This window comes from Cydia amplana, chromosome 18 (assembly GCF_948474715.1).
Source record: "Cydia amplana chromosome 18, ilCydAmpl1.1, whole genome shotgun sequence".
Taxonomy (NCBI): Eukaryota; Metazoa; Arthropoda; class Insecta; order Lepidoptera; family Tortricidae; genus Cydia; species Cydia amplana.
In genome coordinates, this window is record NC_086086.1 from 6,113,782 (window position 1) to 6,130,013 (window position 16,232).

The 16,232-nt window shown below is 39.6% G+C and overlaps 1 protein-coding gene across 1 annotated transcript; it reads right to left on the reverse strand.

Moving 5' to 3' along the window:
- Nucleotides 1-5,526: 5,526 nt before the first annotated feature.
- Nucleotides 5,527-9,456, reverse strand: LOC134656217 (protein AF-9-like). Its single transcript, XM_063511720.1, has 3 exons — nt 9,285-9,456; nt 8,970-9,160; nt 5,527-8,306 (listed from the first exon to the last, which is right to left on the reverse strand). Exons 2-3 carry the CDS (start codon nt 9,151-9,153, stop codon nt 6,250-6,252), a joined length of 2,241 nt encoding a protein of 746 aa, XP_063367790.1. The 5' UTR covers nt 9,154-9,160; nt 9,285-9,456; the 3' UTR covers nt 5,527-6,249.
- Between the last annotated feature and the right edge of the window lie 6,776 nt (nt 9,457-16,232).

The window sequence follows — 16,232 nt, forward strand, 5'->3', positions numbered from 1 at the left end:
TTTCCCGCCGCTGACGGACGTGATGTTGACACGAAGACAACTTAATTTTTATTTCCCCGCCGTCAATACGTTTTCCGAATCCATTACACGCCAGTTGTTCCGCGTCATGTATTGAAAATCCTTTCCGAATGCAAATCACGCTTTTATGCTCCAATCATTGCTGCCTTACGAGAAATACCAATATTTGTACAATCGAGAAGTTAGAACTCAATTTCATCCACAATTTTATTATTCCAATAATTCTGCTACTGAGGTAGGTATTTAAAGTTAGATCCTTAAGGTTCTTGTTAAGTAAATTTAATATCTGGAATTTTCCACGTAGAACTTTGTTTTATTATTGCCTGGGTATCAGCTAGTGTTGGTAAATACTGTTATTTAATATAATAACAATCTTAAACTAATTCACAAAACTTATCCTTATTGATTACCTACCGAAAACAGCTAATTTGATAGGTATGAAGGTATTAGTATAATTACTACTGTCTGTGTGTCTCTGTCCTTCCCTTGCACAACCGAGTCATAGATATATTTCTACCTCTACCTGTGACTGATGAACCCAGACTTGATAGGGGTGCATTGTTTTACTGCAGGCTTCTTAATACGTCCACCGAGCGTCCACCGATTTATGGAATTTATGGAATACTGAAAACGAATAGTTAATTTAAAGTTTTCACGTTAGATCGTAAAACTGACCATTTCTTGGTTTTTCCGTTTATGAAAGGGAAGCAGTTTAAGCAGCAGTAGGTATGTAAAAACCGGTAACATCATAATACTTGTGGTCTACAGTATATTACGCTGGCTAAAGTGGCCAGAGGTACCTATTTAAATTTATCTTAATACATAAAGTACCCATATTTCACGATAAGCCAGACAGATCATGAGACTGCCCAATTATATATACCTAACATCGGCAGACCAATTCAGACAACAATTTGTTATAGTTTTGACCGGGTTTTGATACGACCCTATGAATTGCTCACGCTGATTGGTGCATGCGATATGAAGTGAAAGTCGTGCCTGAGGTCGTATCAAAACCAGTTCCAACCCGTAACAAGTTGTTAAATCTGATACTACTACCTATCTACCTATCCATACGAACGCACGAATCGAATCGCATTAACAAGAAGGTCAAACACATTCAAAAACATAAGAGTATATCCAATTAACATAGTTCGTCGTGATATCGCTTCATAATCCGGGCCAGCAATCTGGCGAGTGCCATATAAACACAACAGCTCAAAGCCGTATTAAACTTACAACGAGACCCTTTCAGGTGAACACCGAGTAAGACAACTAAAGGGCTCCGCTTAAGAGCTCATTCCACGAAATTAAGCAAGGGAACGCGTCTAAGTCGTAGGGTTACCGGTGCGACGCGAGACACAAGCGCAGGCGGCTGAAGTCTATTGCCACGGCCACGGATCACGGAACACACGCTCGACACTTACGCCGCCTGCCATAATTATGCATTGGTTGTCAGCATCGAGCGTGCATTCCATGACACGGACACATTGGACACGGATCTGCTCGGAAATCGTTAAATTGTCTTGTGCATAGCGATGTCTGGCTAACACAACGGAACAACGCGCGGATCTGCATCAGTGTGATAACCGCGTAAGGCCGGGGTCTTTAGGTTATATTACCTTCTGAATCTGCAGTAACGAATCTGTGCATACTTTGCTCTCCGCTGTTTTGGCCGCGTATCATTGTGAATAAGATAGAAATTATGTATAAGTAGGTACCTACATAAAAAAGAGTAAAATTAGTAGTGAGTAAAATTTGAAACTGAATCAACATGACATGAATGTTAGGTTAGACGATTCACGATACCTAGCTATTTAAGTGTGATGTAAAAAATGATTTATTTATTTCGTATGGCATTTCAGTCGTTTACTTAGAGCTCATTTAGACGGCGCGCGAACTCGTATACGATTTTAGTTACATTGCGGACCATTGAGGTTACATCAATTTAGCCGACCGATCAAATGACGCAATGTAGGTAATGGAACTCGCATGCGAGTTCTTGCACCGTCTAAACCTACTGTTGGAGTGCGTGCTTGAGGAAACCCCGCCGACGCCCGTGAACCGCACCGTAGACGCCGGGCAGAGCCTTAAATCGCGTTACTGTCGACCGAGTGTTTATAATCGGTCCTCCCTCCCCTACGCGTAGTAACGCTCAGAGCGCACTACTTACAAGCTTTACTAGATTTAAGCTTGTCAAATTGGCACGGGCAATTTGTTTTTAATTGATTACTGGGCTATGTTAAAGCACGTAGAGCTCAGCACAAGGCTGCTATGACCTTACTTTATACACAGTTAGTGCACAGTTATTAAAGCCCCTCGCCTTTTCCTAGAGGCGTAATCTGATTGCAAAATAGGAGTATTTTTTCTAGGAGTTCTAAGTGTTGCAAAAAGGCTTACGTGACTAATTAACTACTACCAGAGGAACCGACAACTTTTTTATGTAGGTGCTACTATAATTATTAACTAGGTTTAAGACTTTTAATTAGATTAATTAAATAAAGCTAGTGGTAAATATCAAATGATATTTCGTACATAAGTTCCGAAAACTCATTGGTACGAGCCAGGATTTGAACCCGCGACCTCCGGATTGAAAGTCGGACGTCATATCCACTCGGCCACCACCGCTTCCAGCTTTTCGGTGAACGAAAACATAGTGAGGAAACCTGCATACCTACATCTGCGAAGAAATTCAAAGGTGTATGTGAAGTCCCCAATCCGTAGGTATTGGACTAGCGTGGGGACTATAGTCCAAGCCCTCTCGCGCATGAGAGGAGGCCTGTGCCCAGCAGTGGGACGTATACAGACAGGCTGAAATTATAATAATTATTTATAATAAAATAAAATAATAATACTAAATTGTTTACTAAGTAAATACAGGTATATTTAAAATAAAAAGTAGGTACCTATAACCTAGCATAATTGATAAATCCTTTGGTGGCCTGAGCAAGGTACCTACCCATTAGACTAATTAATTATTCAATGAGATTACAGCGTTAGACATAAATCTGATACCTTATTAGCTGTTATCAAATAAGTAAATAAAAATAGCTTAAATTTTCATTGCTCTTCTTCGTCTCATTAAGGTCGTTAGATATATTTCTAACGACCTTAACCCTACCGACCTAACGACCCTATTATCGGGTGCATCAACTTTTCTTAATTAATAGCCCATACCTTGCTCGTACCTAGTCAAGTTTCTTGTGTCGCTCTCTTATACATATAGATAATCATTGTTTTAACGTGTTATTGGCAGAAAGTGTTAAATTACAAGTTTTCAAACTGCACAACTGTTGTCTCCTGAGTGACAGTACAAATGGGCTACAAGCTCTCTATGGCAGCACCTTTCCACTGTAAATGTACCACACATGGCACACATATTTGTACCCAAACTACTTACTAGACATTCGAACCACACAATTCATATTTGTACTCAAACTATATACTTAGACATTCTAACGATTCGCCAATTATGACAGCTCCTAACGGCATAGGATTTCAGCCTGTCGAGACGCCTCTGCGGCTGTGGTCGGCTTAAGGCCAGAGTCAATGCAAAGAAGTGTATCTCCAATTTCAAAGGAACAGTATTCGACTAAGTAGGTTTGATTTTACTATGGGCACATGAGAAAACGCCACCTAGTAAGCTCTTAAGTAGTTAACAGTAAGCTCGCGTCTTCACATTCCGGTCCATTACCAATGAATTAATAAATATTAACTATTTACCATCTTTTTACATTTCACTTCTCTGTGGTTAGGGTTTGCACGACGGATCCGAAATGTAATGTGGGAAGATCCGCGGATCCGGATAATTTCATACATTTCGGATCCGGATTGCAAACCCTATCTGTGGTCGTATCCGACTTCCGATACCTATTAGTCGGACGATGTAAAAACGCTCTAACTGTTCATGGTAAGGGGTCGGATATCCGCCTAGGCCCACAAGGCCCGGGCAACCTAACAATGGTTTTGAGATGAATAATTAAGGCCCCTTAAATTCCAAGTGCAGCCTATTAGGGGCACTATATAGGTCTCTAAATCCGGATCCACCAAGATCATCCAAGTCCAAGTATAATTATTAGAATTCCACTGAGTTATACGGACGGAGTATATTAAGTACACCGAAGTCAAAAGTGGGAAGACGACGCGCGACGCGATGATGGATAGGTACGTATTTTGAACACGTCGTAGTGATTATATTCTCTGTTTTGAACTGAGAAAATCATCCAACATTTTCATTACCTCGTTCGGACCATTGTCACAGAATAAATACAGAAGACTCACTCTCTAATAAAACGCGTCTGTTACGATCAGCACAGATATTGCCGCTAGGTGGCGACAGCGCCACGCGCGGCTTATGGCTTTCCCCAAAATTGGGGCCGAACGGATGTAATTTTAGCTACCTGTAGCAAAGCGACGAAATCGCGGAGTGAGACACGCCTGCCATTGTATAAACCTTTGTATTGTATGATAAAGTTCTCGTTTAACTCTGTCCGTGTTTCTCCCCGGAGCCCCAACTGTCGTCCAACTCGAGTTACAGTTTGAATCACAATCACAAGTTAAGTGCGAGCGCCCTCGTCAGCCTGTCAAACTGTCAGCTCACCTGCTGTGATGTTCTTTAATCGGTCAAAGACGTGGATTGACTATAGATAAACCTATATCGTATTCGCAGTTACTTAATAATTATAATAAGGTCCACGGCGAAAAATGTTAGTCTGTGCGGAAAGAGAAGAGTCGTGGAAGGTATTGGGCCCCATACATTTCACGACTCTTCTCTTTCCGCACAGACTCTATATGCAAATTGAAAAGATGGGAGCTAATAAGGTTTAATAAGATGATACCTACTGATGAACCGATTAATTCGGCCGAATATTCGCTTCGGTAAGATCTGACCCGAACATTCGTATTCGGCAAACTCCATAATATTATTCTGCCTAAGATCTCTGTAGTTTAGTTATATCACTATCACTTCACTACATAGTATAAAACAAAGTCGCTTGGATTTCTGTCTGTCTGTATGCTTAGATCTATAAAACTACGCAACGGATTTTGATGCGGTTTGTTTTAATAGATAGTGATTCAAGAGGAAGGTTTATGTATAATTTGTTAAACCGTGCGAAGCCGGGGCGGGTCGCCAGTAATATAACTCAACTCGTATCAAAGATAAGAGTTTCAAATTCTAGTATGTAACAGCGCTACCTACATGGTGCGACAGGCACCGCGACGCCGATGGGCCGGTCTTCGCTCGCATTTTCTCTCTACCTACTTTACGCATTTGATTCTAGATGGCGCGCTAGACACAAGTTGCTACAAGTACTCCAGAAATCTGATAAAAATATGTTCTCTGTTCTACAGCGTTCTATTATGTACTAACTGCATAGTATGTGCATGCATAGCATTCTGCCTTATTATAAAATTGTGCCTTAGGTTTGTTTTCATTCATTATAATAATATTATCATCCGAAAAACACCTGTGCTGGACAAACATTCATGTTATAATAAAACAAATAATTTGTATACACTCTTTAATATATTGCTAAAATACTAGATAAATTAAAAAATAAGTTATGTAACAAACATAATTTACAACCGCTTACATGCTCAGTTTACACAACCGGAGCCAATGAGCAAACAGTATCAGATAATTTTGAACAACCCTTAGGTGAGATTTCTTTACATCCAATTGTTTGAACGGTTAATAATTACAGTAGTAAACCTAAGTAATGCAAAAAGAATGCGATCTTTAGACCTATAAATAGAAATTAAAATTAACAATGTGCACAAACTTAACCATGTGAAGTTTTAGAAATGCAAATTGTAAAATCCATTTACAATATCATGATATTATTATGTAGATCATAATTTATATTTTTGTAGAAAGTCCTCACAAAAACAAATATATCTAACCTTATAATGACAAATTATTAACATACTATAGTTAAAACCTCTGAGTTCATTAACTTATATAATAATGAATAAATACAATAACGCACAACAAGTGCATTACCGCTTTATACAATCTTTCAACAGTCTTATATCTTTATAAAGGTACCTATACAGTATTGCACTCAAAACTCAAGTGACTGAGTTAAGGTATTAATTAAAATATTATGAGGTTGTCTTACCTATTCCATGCTCGTTCAGGCCCACTGGCATACCTTTAACAACTCTGTACAACTGCTTCGAACTATCTACTATAGCCTTAATATTTACATTAAAAGATCGTAGTCAAAACTAGCATCCGACGAGTTGAATAAGCTGCTGCACCGTAGAACGGTCTAATAGACACAAATCAAAATCAAACGTTTGGGTCGTCACCTCATACCTCCCAGTTTCGGCTATTAGATTCACAACCCTTTCAAGTTCTTCATTGTTTTTAATCATCATTATTCTCTTCTGCAATCCCTTTAGTTGCACCATATAGTCTGGGGAAAGATCTCCGGGTTCCGCGTCCTCCCCTAAGCTACTAGATACTCCATTGTCCTGAACTTTAGTTTCTATGATGGAGCCGCTGCTCTCACCGCATTCAGTCTCATGGTTAGAAGGCCCGGTGTCGCTTTTGGAGAGTTTTCGTTTATCTGCATCTCCTTCTTCGTTAGCTTTTCGTTTGCGTCGCTTCTCTTCTTTTTTGTCTTTCTTATCCTTGTGTTTCTTCACCTTTTCTTTATGAACTGGGGCTTCAACAACAGGTCCAGGTTCGGGTTCAGGTTCTGGTTCAGGTTCTAATTCTGGCTCAGGCTCCGGCTCTGGAGAAGGTTCACGCTTGTGCCTCACTGGGGATGCCACTTCTGTTTTGACTTTGGTATCTTCTTCATCAGCAATCATAGAACTTTCTGAATCTGAATGGCTGCTATGGATATCCTCTGCACCAATATGAGACATCTTTGCTACACCACTTTTTGAGCTGCACTGTGAAGCTGTATCAAGAGATATAGGTGAGGCTGGCTCGGGTAGAGGTCTCTCCTTGAAAGTGGGTGTTTCTCTGCGCTCAATGACTTCTGGTTTCTCAGGTGGCATTTCTTTATTTTTATCATGCTTGTGTTTTTTCTCTTTACTTGAATCTTTGTGTTTTTCCTTAGATTCATCTCTTTTTTTATCTTTTTTCTTGTGCTTATGTTTTCTCTCAGATTCACCTTTTTCTTTAGATTTGTGATTTTCAGATCGCTCCTCATTTTCTGGTGGAGGGCTTTTTCTAAGGTTTTCAATAGAAAACTTATTTATGGGTTTTTCAGGTTTTATAGGTTTCTCTCTTACTGGTTCTTTAATAATTTCTTTTTCCTTCGGAATTTCTCTAGGTTTTGGTATTTCCTTGATGATTTCTTTAGGAGTCTCTTTAATTTTATGACTTTCTTTCTTATGTTCTTTCTTCTCTTTCCTTTCTTTGTCTTTGTCATGACTTTTTTTCTCCTTTTTCTTTTTTTCTTTGAGATCTTTATCTGGTTTGACTTCCTCTATTTTGGGAGGTTTTTCTTCAATTTTTGGCTTCTTATGCTCAATTGGTTCTGTGCTATGTTTAGGGGGCTTGTATTCTTCCTTGATGCTGGACGCACTGCTAGAGCGAGGAACTGGACTAGCCACTTTTCTGCTGGGGCTTATTGCTAGCCTTTTTTTGGGTACCTCTGGTGAAGGTGGCCTATCACTTTGCCTTTTTTTGCTCTTTTCTTTAGATCTCTCTGGTTCTTTGCTGTGACTTTTAACTTTCTCTGGGCGAATTTTCTCTTTTTCCTCTTTCAGTTTAGCCTTCTCCGGTTTTAATTCCTTATTCTCATACTTAGACTTTTTATCTGAGCTGCTTTTATCTTTTTCTTTTTTGTCTGGCTTAACAACAGTACTGGATTTTTCAAGTTTTTTGGGATCTGGTGACACTTTAGGTGGCTTTTGAATGGGTGGGCCAAACAAGTTTTCAAAACTACTGGTTCTGTGGGGTAGTTCCTCTTTGTGCTCTTTAGATTTGTGTTTCTTGACACTATCTGAAGGCAGTTTTGATTTACTGGGCGGTTTCTCATTTGTAAATGAGTCTCGACTTTTATTTTCCTGGTCTGGATTAGTATAAAATGTGTTATTAGTTAGGGGTGTTATTATTCCTCCTCCTTTTAACAATTTCTTTCTGAATTCATCATTGGGGTTTTGAAAAATATACCGATCCTTCAGAACACCACCATGTGCTAAATTTAAATCATAATTGAATGTTATCCTTTTGGGTTCATCCTTATTCTTCAGATAAATTTCAATTAGGATCATGAAACCAGCATATCCAGATTCTTTAACAGAAAATGGTGGTTCTTTAACAACTGAAAAAAAAACAACAATAAAATATAATTATTAACATCACAATGTTATTGCTCAAGCGAGAGTGAAGGTCTCTGCTACAGCTTGGGTAAAAATGCTTGTGTATAACTATTAATTAGCTTAACATCCCAACATACGAATATGTATACAGAGGTGCTAAGCTAATAGTTTTGCTGACTGTACTTAAATAACATACTGTGATTGCTTTACTCCGAAGTTGTATCCAAGAAGACATAACAACTTACAATGGTACAACAAATCATTTTCGTTGTATTAGAACAAATTAAATTATTTTCAGAAAATATTTTAATTTGTTTTTATTTTAAGTAGACACGCTACTATATAAATTATAAACTTTCTTAAAAAAGTTTATAAATCATTTTCGGTTTTTAATTCAGATCCATACTTATCATTTCAGGAAACACGAAGTTAATGACTGATATGATAATAGAAACTATTGCAATACCTATGTTGAAATAACAGATAATTGTACATGTTGGGTAATATGACAACTGAAGGTCTTATTCAGTTTATTAAAAGTATCACTTGAACACAATCAGATTCTTAGCCAACTCTAGAATTTACAGTAATACCGCGAAAACTCCCCAAATTGGTAAATAATTGATGATTATAAATTAATCTTATAAGATTCTGGATACTCTTACCTCTCTTGGGTCTCGGGAAAGTTTCGTGCAGGTTGAACACCACTTTGTCAACAAAGTGGCTGATATCTACACCTTCTTGTCCTCGCAGGAAGACTTCCCAGTCATGAGTAAAGCCCTCTGGAGTCTTCTTCGTGCGCAGGGATGTTTCGTGCCCGATCTCGAAATTCACCTTTATTGCTGACATATTTACTCTGGAAGGTAAAATAGAAAACTTAATAATAGAGAATTTAATAATAAAAACGAATAAATCACGGACATTAAGATCAGATTCTGTTTACAAGTCATGACTTGTGAATCGAAGATGAAAATACTTACATTTTAAAACATTTGAAAATTTAGCTAAGTAAAAGACTCCATGTATCAAATCTATGATATAAAACATCAAACAGCCACTGTCTCGGCGATTCAATCACAATTTACCGAAAATATTCTTTTAGCGCCCTTGTTATTTTGGTCCGCCATATTCATTTTCATATCGATATCGACACCGACAGTAAGGATGTACCCAAAAATACCGGTTTTTTAAATAACACGAAATGTTTTATTGTCTTGATATTGTTGTTTTATTGTATTGCCCAGAATTGCTTAGTAATAATTTCATACAAATAGCGTTCAATTCAAGTTCAATTCATAAAATATCCTCAACAAAAGAAAAATACTAAACTACTAATAGCAACACTGACCATTTGCACGTCATACATGACAATGACATTAGTGACAGACAAATAATTTACAGATGACTTTTGACAGAAGCGCCGTGTGAGTCTGTTCACTTTTAGGTTATAATCCTTTACAAATAATTACTTCATTCCTTTATACTAACTTGGGTGTGGTTTATTCATATAAATTAGATAAATTACACATTTGTCCTTATATAAAGTTAGGGTAAGGTCCGTTTGGCCTTAGCCAATGGAGGGGAACGAGAAGGAGAAGCCTCCCGACGAGGCCGGTGATAACTCTAATGTCGGCATGGAAATTGATAATAATACTAGGAAGAGAAACCTACAAACATTAGACTTATCACCGTTTAGTAGCCCACAGGAGCCAGCTCTTAAAAAAATTACAACAGAGAAAGGGATTTCGGACCAGGTAGTGTCAGTAAATGAGAATGTCTCCAACCCCCAAGTAGTTACACAACCCGATGAGAACGTTACGAACCCACTCTTGTACAGTCACCCTGATCTTAGCAAGGAAGCCCGCGGTTACAGTGCAGACGATGATGGCCCATTTGTGGTACATATTTCAAAGGAAGGCTCCATCAACAACAATACTACACTTAAAGCCATATATGTAGGTATGCTTTTAACACAGGCAAAGGTCACAAATATACAGAAAGGTGGTATAAAACCAGTAGGTCGCAATAGGGTTTCGGTAAGTTTTAATACAGCCAATGACGCCAATTCAATCTTGAAACACCCCATGCTAGAACAGTACAAATTGTCAGCAAACATTCCATCATACAATGTATCACGTATGGGTTTAGTTCGAGGAGTTCCAACTGATTGGTCCATGCTTGATCTAGTTAAAGGCACAAATTTAGAAGAAGGTAAAGGCAAAATCTTGAAAGCCCGCCGCCTGCAGAGGAAGGTGACCAAAGAGGATGGTTCCCCGTCCTGGATTCCAACTCAGACTGTAGTGATCACATTTGAAGGCCAAACCTTGCCATCTAGAATCTTTGCTTATTACACATCTTTAGTGGTGGAAGTATACCAACTGCCAACAATCCAATGTCGAAAGTGCCTTAGGTTTGGTCACATACAAACTCAATGTCGATCTGATGCCCGCTGCTACAAGTGTGCCCAGAAGCACCCGGGTGATGGATGTAGTGTAGCACCTCAACACATCTCATGTATTTTCTGCACTGCCCGACACTATGCCACTGACAGAAACTGCCCAGAACACCACCGTCAAAAAACTATAAAAATGATAATGTCAGAAAGGAACATATCATATGCTGAAGCAGCCGCGCAAGTCCCAGTTGTAAGTCGTAGACCCTATGCAGACGTTGCAAATTTAATGTTCAGCCCCACGCGGGACTCTTCACCCCTATCACAACCTCCCTTTGACCCAAATGATACACCCTCTTCATCACCCAAAACCTCTTACCGTAAGACAGTATTTTTGCCACCCCGATCAAGGCCTTCGCTGTCCCCGGGTTATGACCAACAAGCTCATAACAATATAGTCCGACCTCCTCCGTCTCAGTTACCCAACGGACAGGCCCTCAACGAGTCATATAGTAGAGTTACTCCGAATGAGGACCTTATGGAGCTTCTTCTTAAATTACTGACGAATATCATCGCCAAATGGAGCGATATCTTACCGAACGACGTTGCACCTTTAATGTTGACCCTTGTCGAAAAACTCTCGTTCAATAACGGACCGCCAGGCCACCTTTCTACAATGGAATAGCCGCAGTATTATCCCAAAAAAAACAGAACTTAGCCAGCTGATTAATGACCATTCTGTGTCTGTCGCGGCCGTCTCGGAGACGTGGCTGAGACCCGGATCTCGGTTTAGGCTCCCGGGCTTCTCATGCCTCCGCGAGGACCGTGATGACGGACGTGCAGGATGTGCTCTATTGATTAAGCAATCTTATCCCTTCTCTCAAATCCCACTCCCTCCACATGGAGATGAGATTAATGTCGTAGCCGCTAAGGTTATGGGCATTGGTTTCATTTCTATCTATATTCCCCATCCTGACCTCAGCCTTATCCCTGAACTGTCTTCTATCCTAACCTCTGTCCCTCCCCCTCATATAATTTTAGGGGATTTTAATTCGCACAATATTTCTTGGGGATCTTACCATTCGGACGGGTTTTCGTTAGCCCTGATAGACATATTCGACGATATCAACGTTTGCGTTATAAACGACGGAACGCCCACACATCGAGTGTATCCAGGCCAAAACCCGCAATCCGTTCCAGACTTGACCGCTTGCTCCCCTAATTTGGCGTCATTATTATCTTGGACCGTACTTCGACAGTCCTTCGGGAGCGATCACTTTCCGATTATCATTTCCAAGCCCTCGTCCGTTCTCCCATCCCCGTCTCCGGAGCCGCTTCTGAAACACAGGTTACAATCAGCTGATTGGCCGAATTTTTCTCTATTTGTCGAATCAAAACTTAAAGAATTGGGCTCGAACTTAAACGACAATAGTGAAAGATATTCGAAATTCAGAGACTTACTTTTAGAGGCGGCTGACACATATATCCCCCGTAAGAAACCCTTAAAGGATAAAATTCCCTCGCCACCATGGTGGAACGCTGACTGCACAACTGCGGTGAAGGAAAGGAATGAAGCAGAGCAAAGGTTTAACGAATCTGGCGATATTAAGGATTTTATCAATTTCAAAAAAATCTCGGCCCGTACTAAACGCCTGTTATCTAAAACAAAAAAAAAGGGATGGAAGGCGTTCTGTGAGAGCTTGTCTCCTAGAACTCCCCCATCAGTATTATGGAGAAATATAAAGCGGTTCAGGGGCTCCTTCAAGTCTGACACTGTATCCTCCGCTGACAAGTCGCTTTGGCTCCCAGACTTTGCTGACAGATTGGCTCCCCCAACTGCCCCAGAAGTATCCTGCTTAATATTTCCTCCTGTCGCCACCCCACCAAGTACCTTCGACGAACCATTCTCGTTCACGGAGCTAAAGTTGGCACTGGATGGCCTACGCAATACTTCGCCGGGGGAAGATGGTATCCCATACTACTTTGTGACTAAACTGAGCTCATACTCACGGGAACACTTCCTTGCCATTTTGAATCACGTTTTTGATACAGGTGAGATCCCAGAAGATTGGAAAACCCAAATTGTCATCCCGCTATTGAAGCCTACTAAAAACCCGGAAGAGGCCAGCTCGTACAGACCGATTGCGCTCTCTGCTACGATGGGCAAGATTCTAGAACACTTAGTAAAGAATAGGTTGGAATGGTATGTCGAGAGCAGGGGACTGTTAGCAAATACTCAATTTGGGTTCCGTAAAGGTAGGAGCACAATGGACAGCTTAAATATACTAACCACAGATATCAGACTAGCACTTTCATTTAATGAGGATCTACTGGCGTGTTTTCTGGATATTTCGGCAGCCTATGACAATGTCCTTCTTCCGGTGCTCAGAGCAAAGATGCAAAATCTGAGCATTCCCGTGAAGATTGTACAAATTGTCTCCAATTTATTCATAGGAAGATTCATCAAAATCCGTAGTGGCAGCTCTTATCTTTCTCCGCGTATGTTGTGGCGAGGCCTCCCTCAAGGATCTGTTCTCAGCCCATTACTCTATAGCATCTATACATACGATCTAGAACAATCTGTATTACCCTTCTGTAACATTCTACAATATGCAGACGATCTTGTTCTCTATGCTTCAGCAAAATCAATTAATACAGCAGCTACAAGGCTGAATATGGGCCTTAGGTATCTGAAGAATTGGCTGGAAGACCACGGATTGTCTTTGTCGCCTTCCAAGAGCTGTGCGGTGATTTTCAGCCGCAAAAGGAACATGCCCATTGCAGACGTTCACTATGGTGAAGAAAGCATTCCCAATAAGGAGTCAACCAAATTCCTGGGCATCATCTTGGACCGGAAAATGTCTGGAGAACTGCACCTGAAACATATAAGGGACAAGTGTGAGAAAGGCGTCAACATTTTACGAGCACTATCGGGAGTTTGGTGGGGTTCACATCCATATTGCCAAAAACTGCTTTATAACGCTATCATTCGCAGCCACATGGACTATGGATCATTCATTTTAGAACCTTGTAATAAGAAACCCTTGGAAGGATTGGATCTAATACAGGCTAAATGCCTAAGAATCATACTTGGTGCCATGGCTTCGTCTCCCAAAAATGCCATGCAGGTGGAAGGTGTGGAGCCTCCACTCGCACTACGTAGGCAATATCTTGCTGACAGGTTCCTCATAAGAGCTATCTCCAACTACAATCACTTGTTGTTTCCACGCTTACGAGATCTCGCTTCACTGGTCACTGAAAACCCTTATTGGACACATAAGGACTTCCCCACCATTATCATAAGTTTTTCTAAATTAAATAACTTAAATCCCATAATATACAAATCAGGAACAAACCCTATATATGAGACACAATTTGAAACTTTAATTTACTCCCCTCATGTTATTTTGGACCTAGGGATATCTAAAAAGGACCCAGGAGCTGACAGTAAATTTAATAAACTATTAGAGAAATGGCCAGGCTACCTACCGGTGTTTACTGACGCATCAAAGATTGATCCCACGAATTGTGTTGGAGCAGCAGTGGTTATTCCAAAATATAAGATTGTTCTGATGTTTAAGTGCCCTCCACAAACATCCATATTTACAGGCGAGGCTGTAGCTATCTTGGAGGCTGTAGCGTATGCTGACTCTCATAACATTGAAAAATTGATTATTTTTACAGATAGCAGAAGTTGCCTGCAGGCTATTATAGGCAATCAGTTCAAAATGAAGGCAAAATTCCCTTTAATTCTCCAAATAAAAGCCTTATTAAGAAAGTGTGACTTAAAGGGTTTAAAAATCACCCTTGCGTGGATTCCAGGTCATTGTGGCATCGTTGGTAATGAGTCTGCAGACCTATGGGCAAAGAAAGCTATTGAGTTGGGATCACCAGGCTACGACAAGGTATATAGCTCTGACATTCTGAGCCATGCACAGGCTGATTTATTTAACACGTGGCAAAATCGCTGGAATTCTTCCAGATTGGAGGTGGGAAAGCATTATGGTCGCATTCAACCGAAGATTACCCGTAAGCCATGGTTTTTTAAATTCCGAGCCCATCCTAAGTGGGTCATATCTACAATTTGTCGTTTACGCTTAGGGCCAGTTTGTACACCTGTATTCCTTGCTAAGATACATGTCCGGGATACTTCACTGTGCGAATGTGGGTTAGACGAGGGCACCGTAGATCACATTTTTTTCTCTTGTCCGAGATCCAATTACTCTTTGTATGATGTGTTACCTGCAAATATTCCGCGACCTATTAATTTTTACTCACTTCTCACTCTAACGGACCCGCCCCTAACTTCTATTCTTATTAAATATGTACAGGAACAAAATATAAAACTTTAATTATTACTTTATTTCTATCTATCTATACTTAAACCTCTACGTTTTTTCCTGCATTTCATCCGCTATGTTGCTTGCCTTAACAATCTGTCATCCGCCTTCCGCTCTTTTTCACTAATGTTGGTACTATGTCAATTGTGTCATGTCATGTGTTTGTCTGTGTAGTCCATAATATTTGTTTGTTTTAGGTTACCAGTCTATCCTTCCACAAAAACCAAAATTTAACCGAACATTCTCGTTGCGCAAGTCAAAAGTCTACACCTCGACATTGGCAGAATCCACCTTGCTAAATTTAGCGAGGAGTAAAAGCCATGATAGGAAAAAAAAAAAAAAAAAAAAAAATAATAATTTATATTCTCGATTTTATCCCGAACTCAGTGTTGCCAGATCGTACCTTTTAGTACGGTTTTACGTACTATTTTTTGACCTTGCGTACCTTTTTTGTACGCAGCGTACATCGTACTAAAACCGTACCTTTTGATGTACAATTGTTTATCAACTTTTTTTTCGGTATATTGGTTCAGGATGGTTTGTTCAGGGCAAAATATCTAATCTGACAATAATAGCCACCATAAAAAAGTACCATGTACTATATAAAATACACGTTTCTTTAGTTGCAGTCGGCAGTTGTGTCTTTCTTACCTGTGCTTTGCTAATAGTAATAGTAATATCGTTTATTGCAAACCATGGTACAATAGAATAGATGTTACAATGGAAAAAGATGACATGGCACCCTGATAGGTTATTGGCAATTATCCATAAAACTACATTAAATAATTTATGTGTAATATTATTCATATTGCTTTGTGATTGCTTCTAATGCAGTTGCTCGAGGAATAATAAAAAAGCTAAAAGAAGTTAAAAAAATGATAAAGAATTTGTTCTCGGGCTGTCAGGTACCTAAATCCTACTTTTATTATTAAAAAGGGAAGTTACATAATTATTATTACTTATCTGCCAACTTGTTTATCTTACCAATCTTATTCAAATGCATTTCTTTTTAATTTATATACTTATGTACATTTGCATATCCAGTAGAAAGTTACTTATACTTGGTCAAGCAGATCTTGTCAGCAGAAAAAGGCGGCAAATTTGAAAAATGTAGGCGCGAATGGATATCGTCTCATAGAAAATTTGAATTGCGCGCCTTTTTTTACTGACAAGATTTGCTTGACCAGCTATAGTCA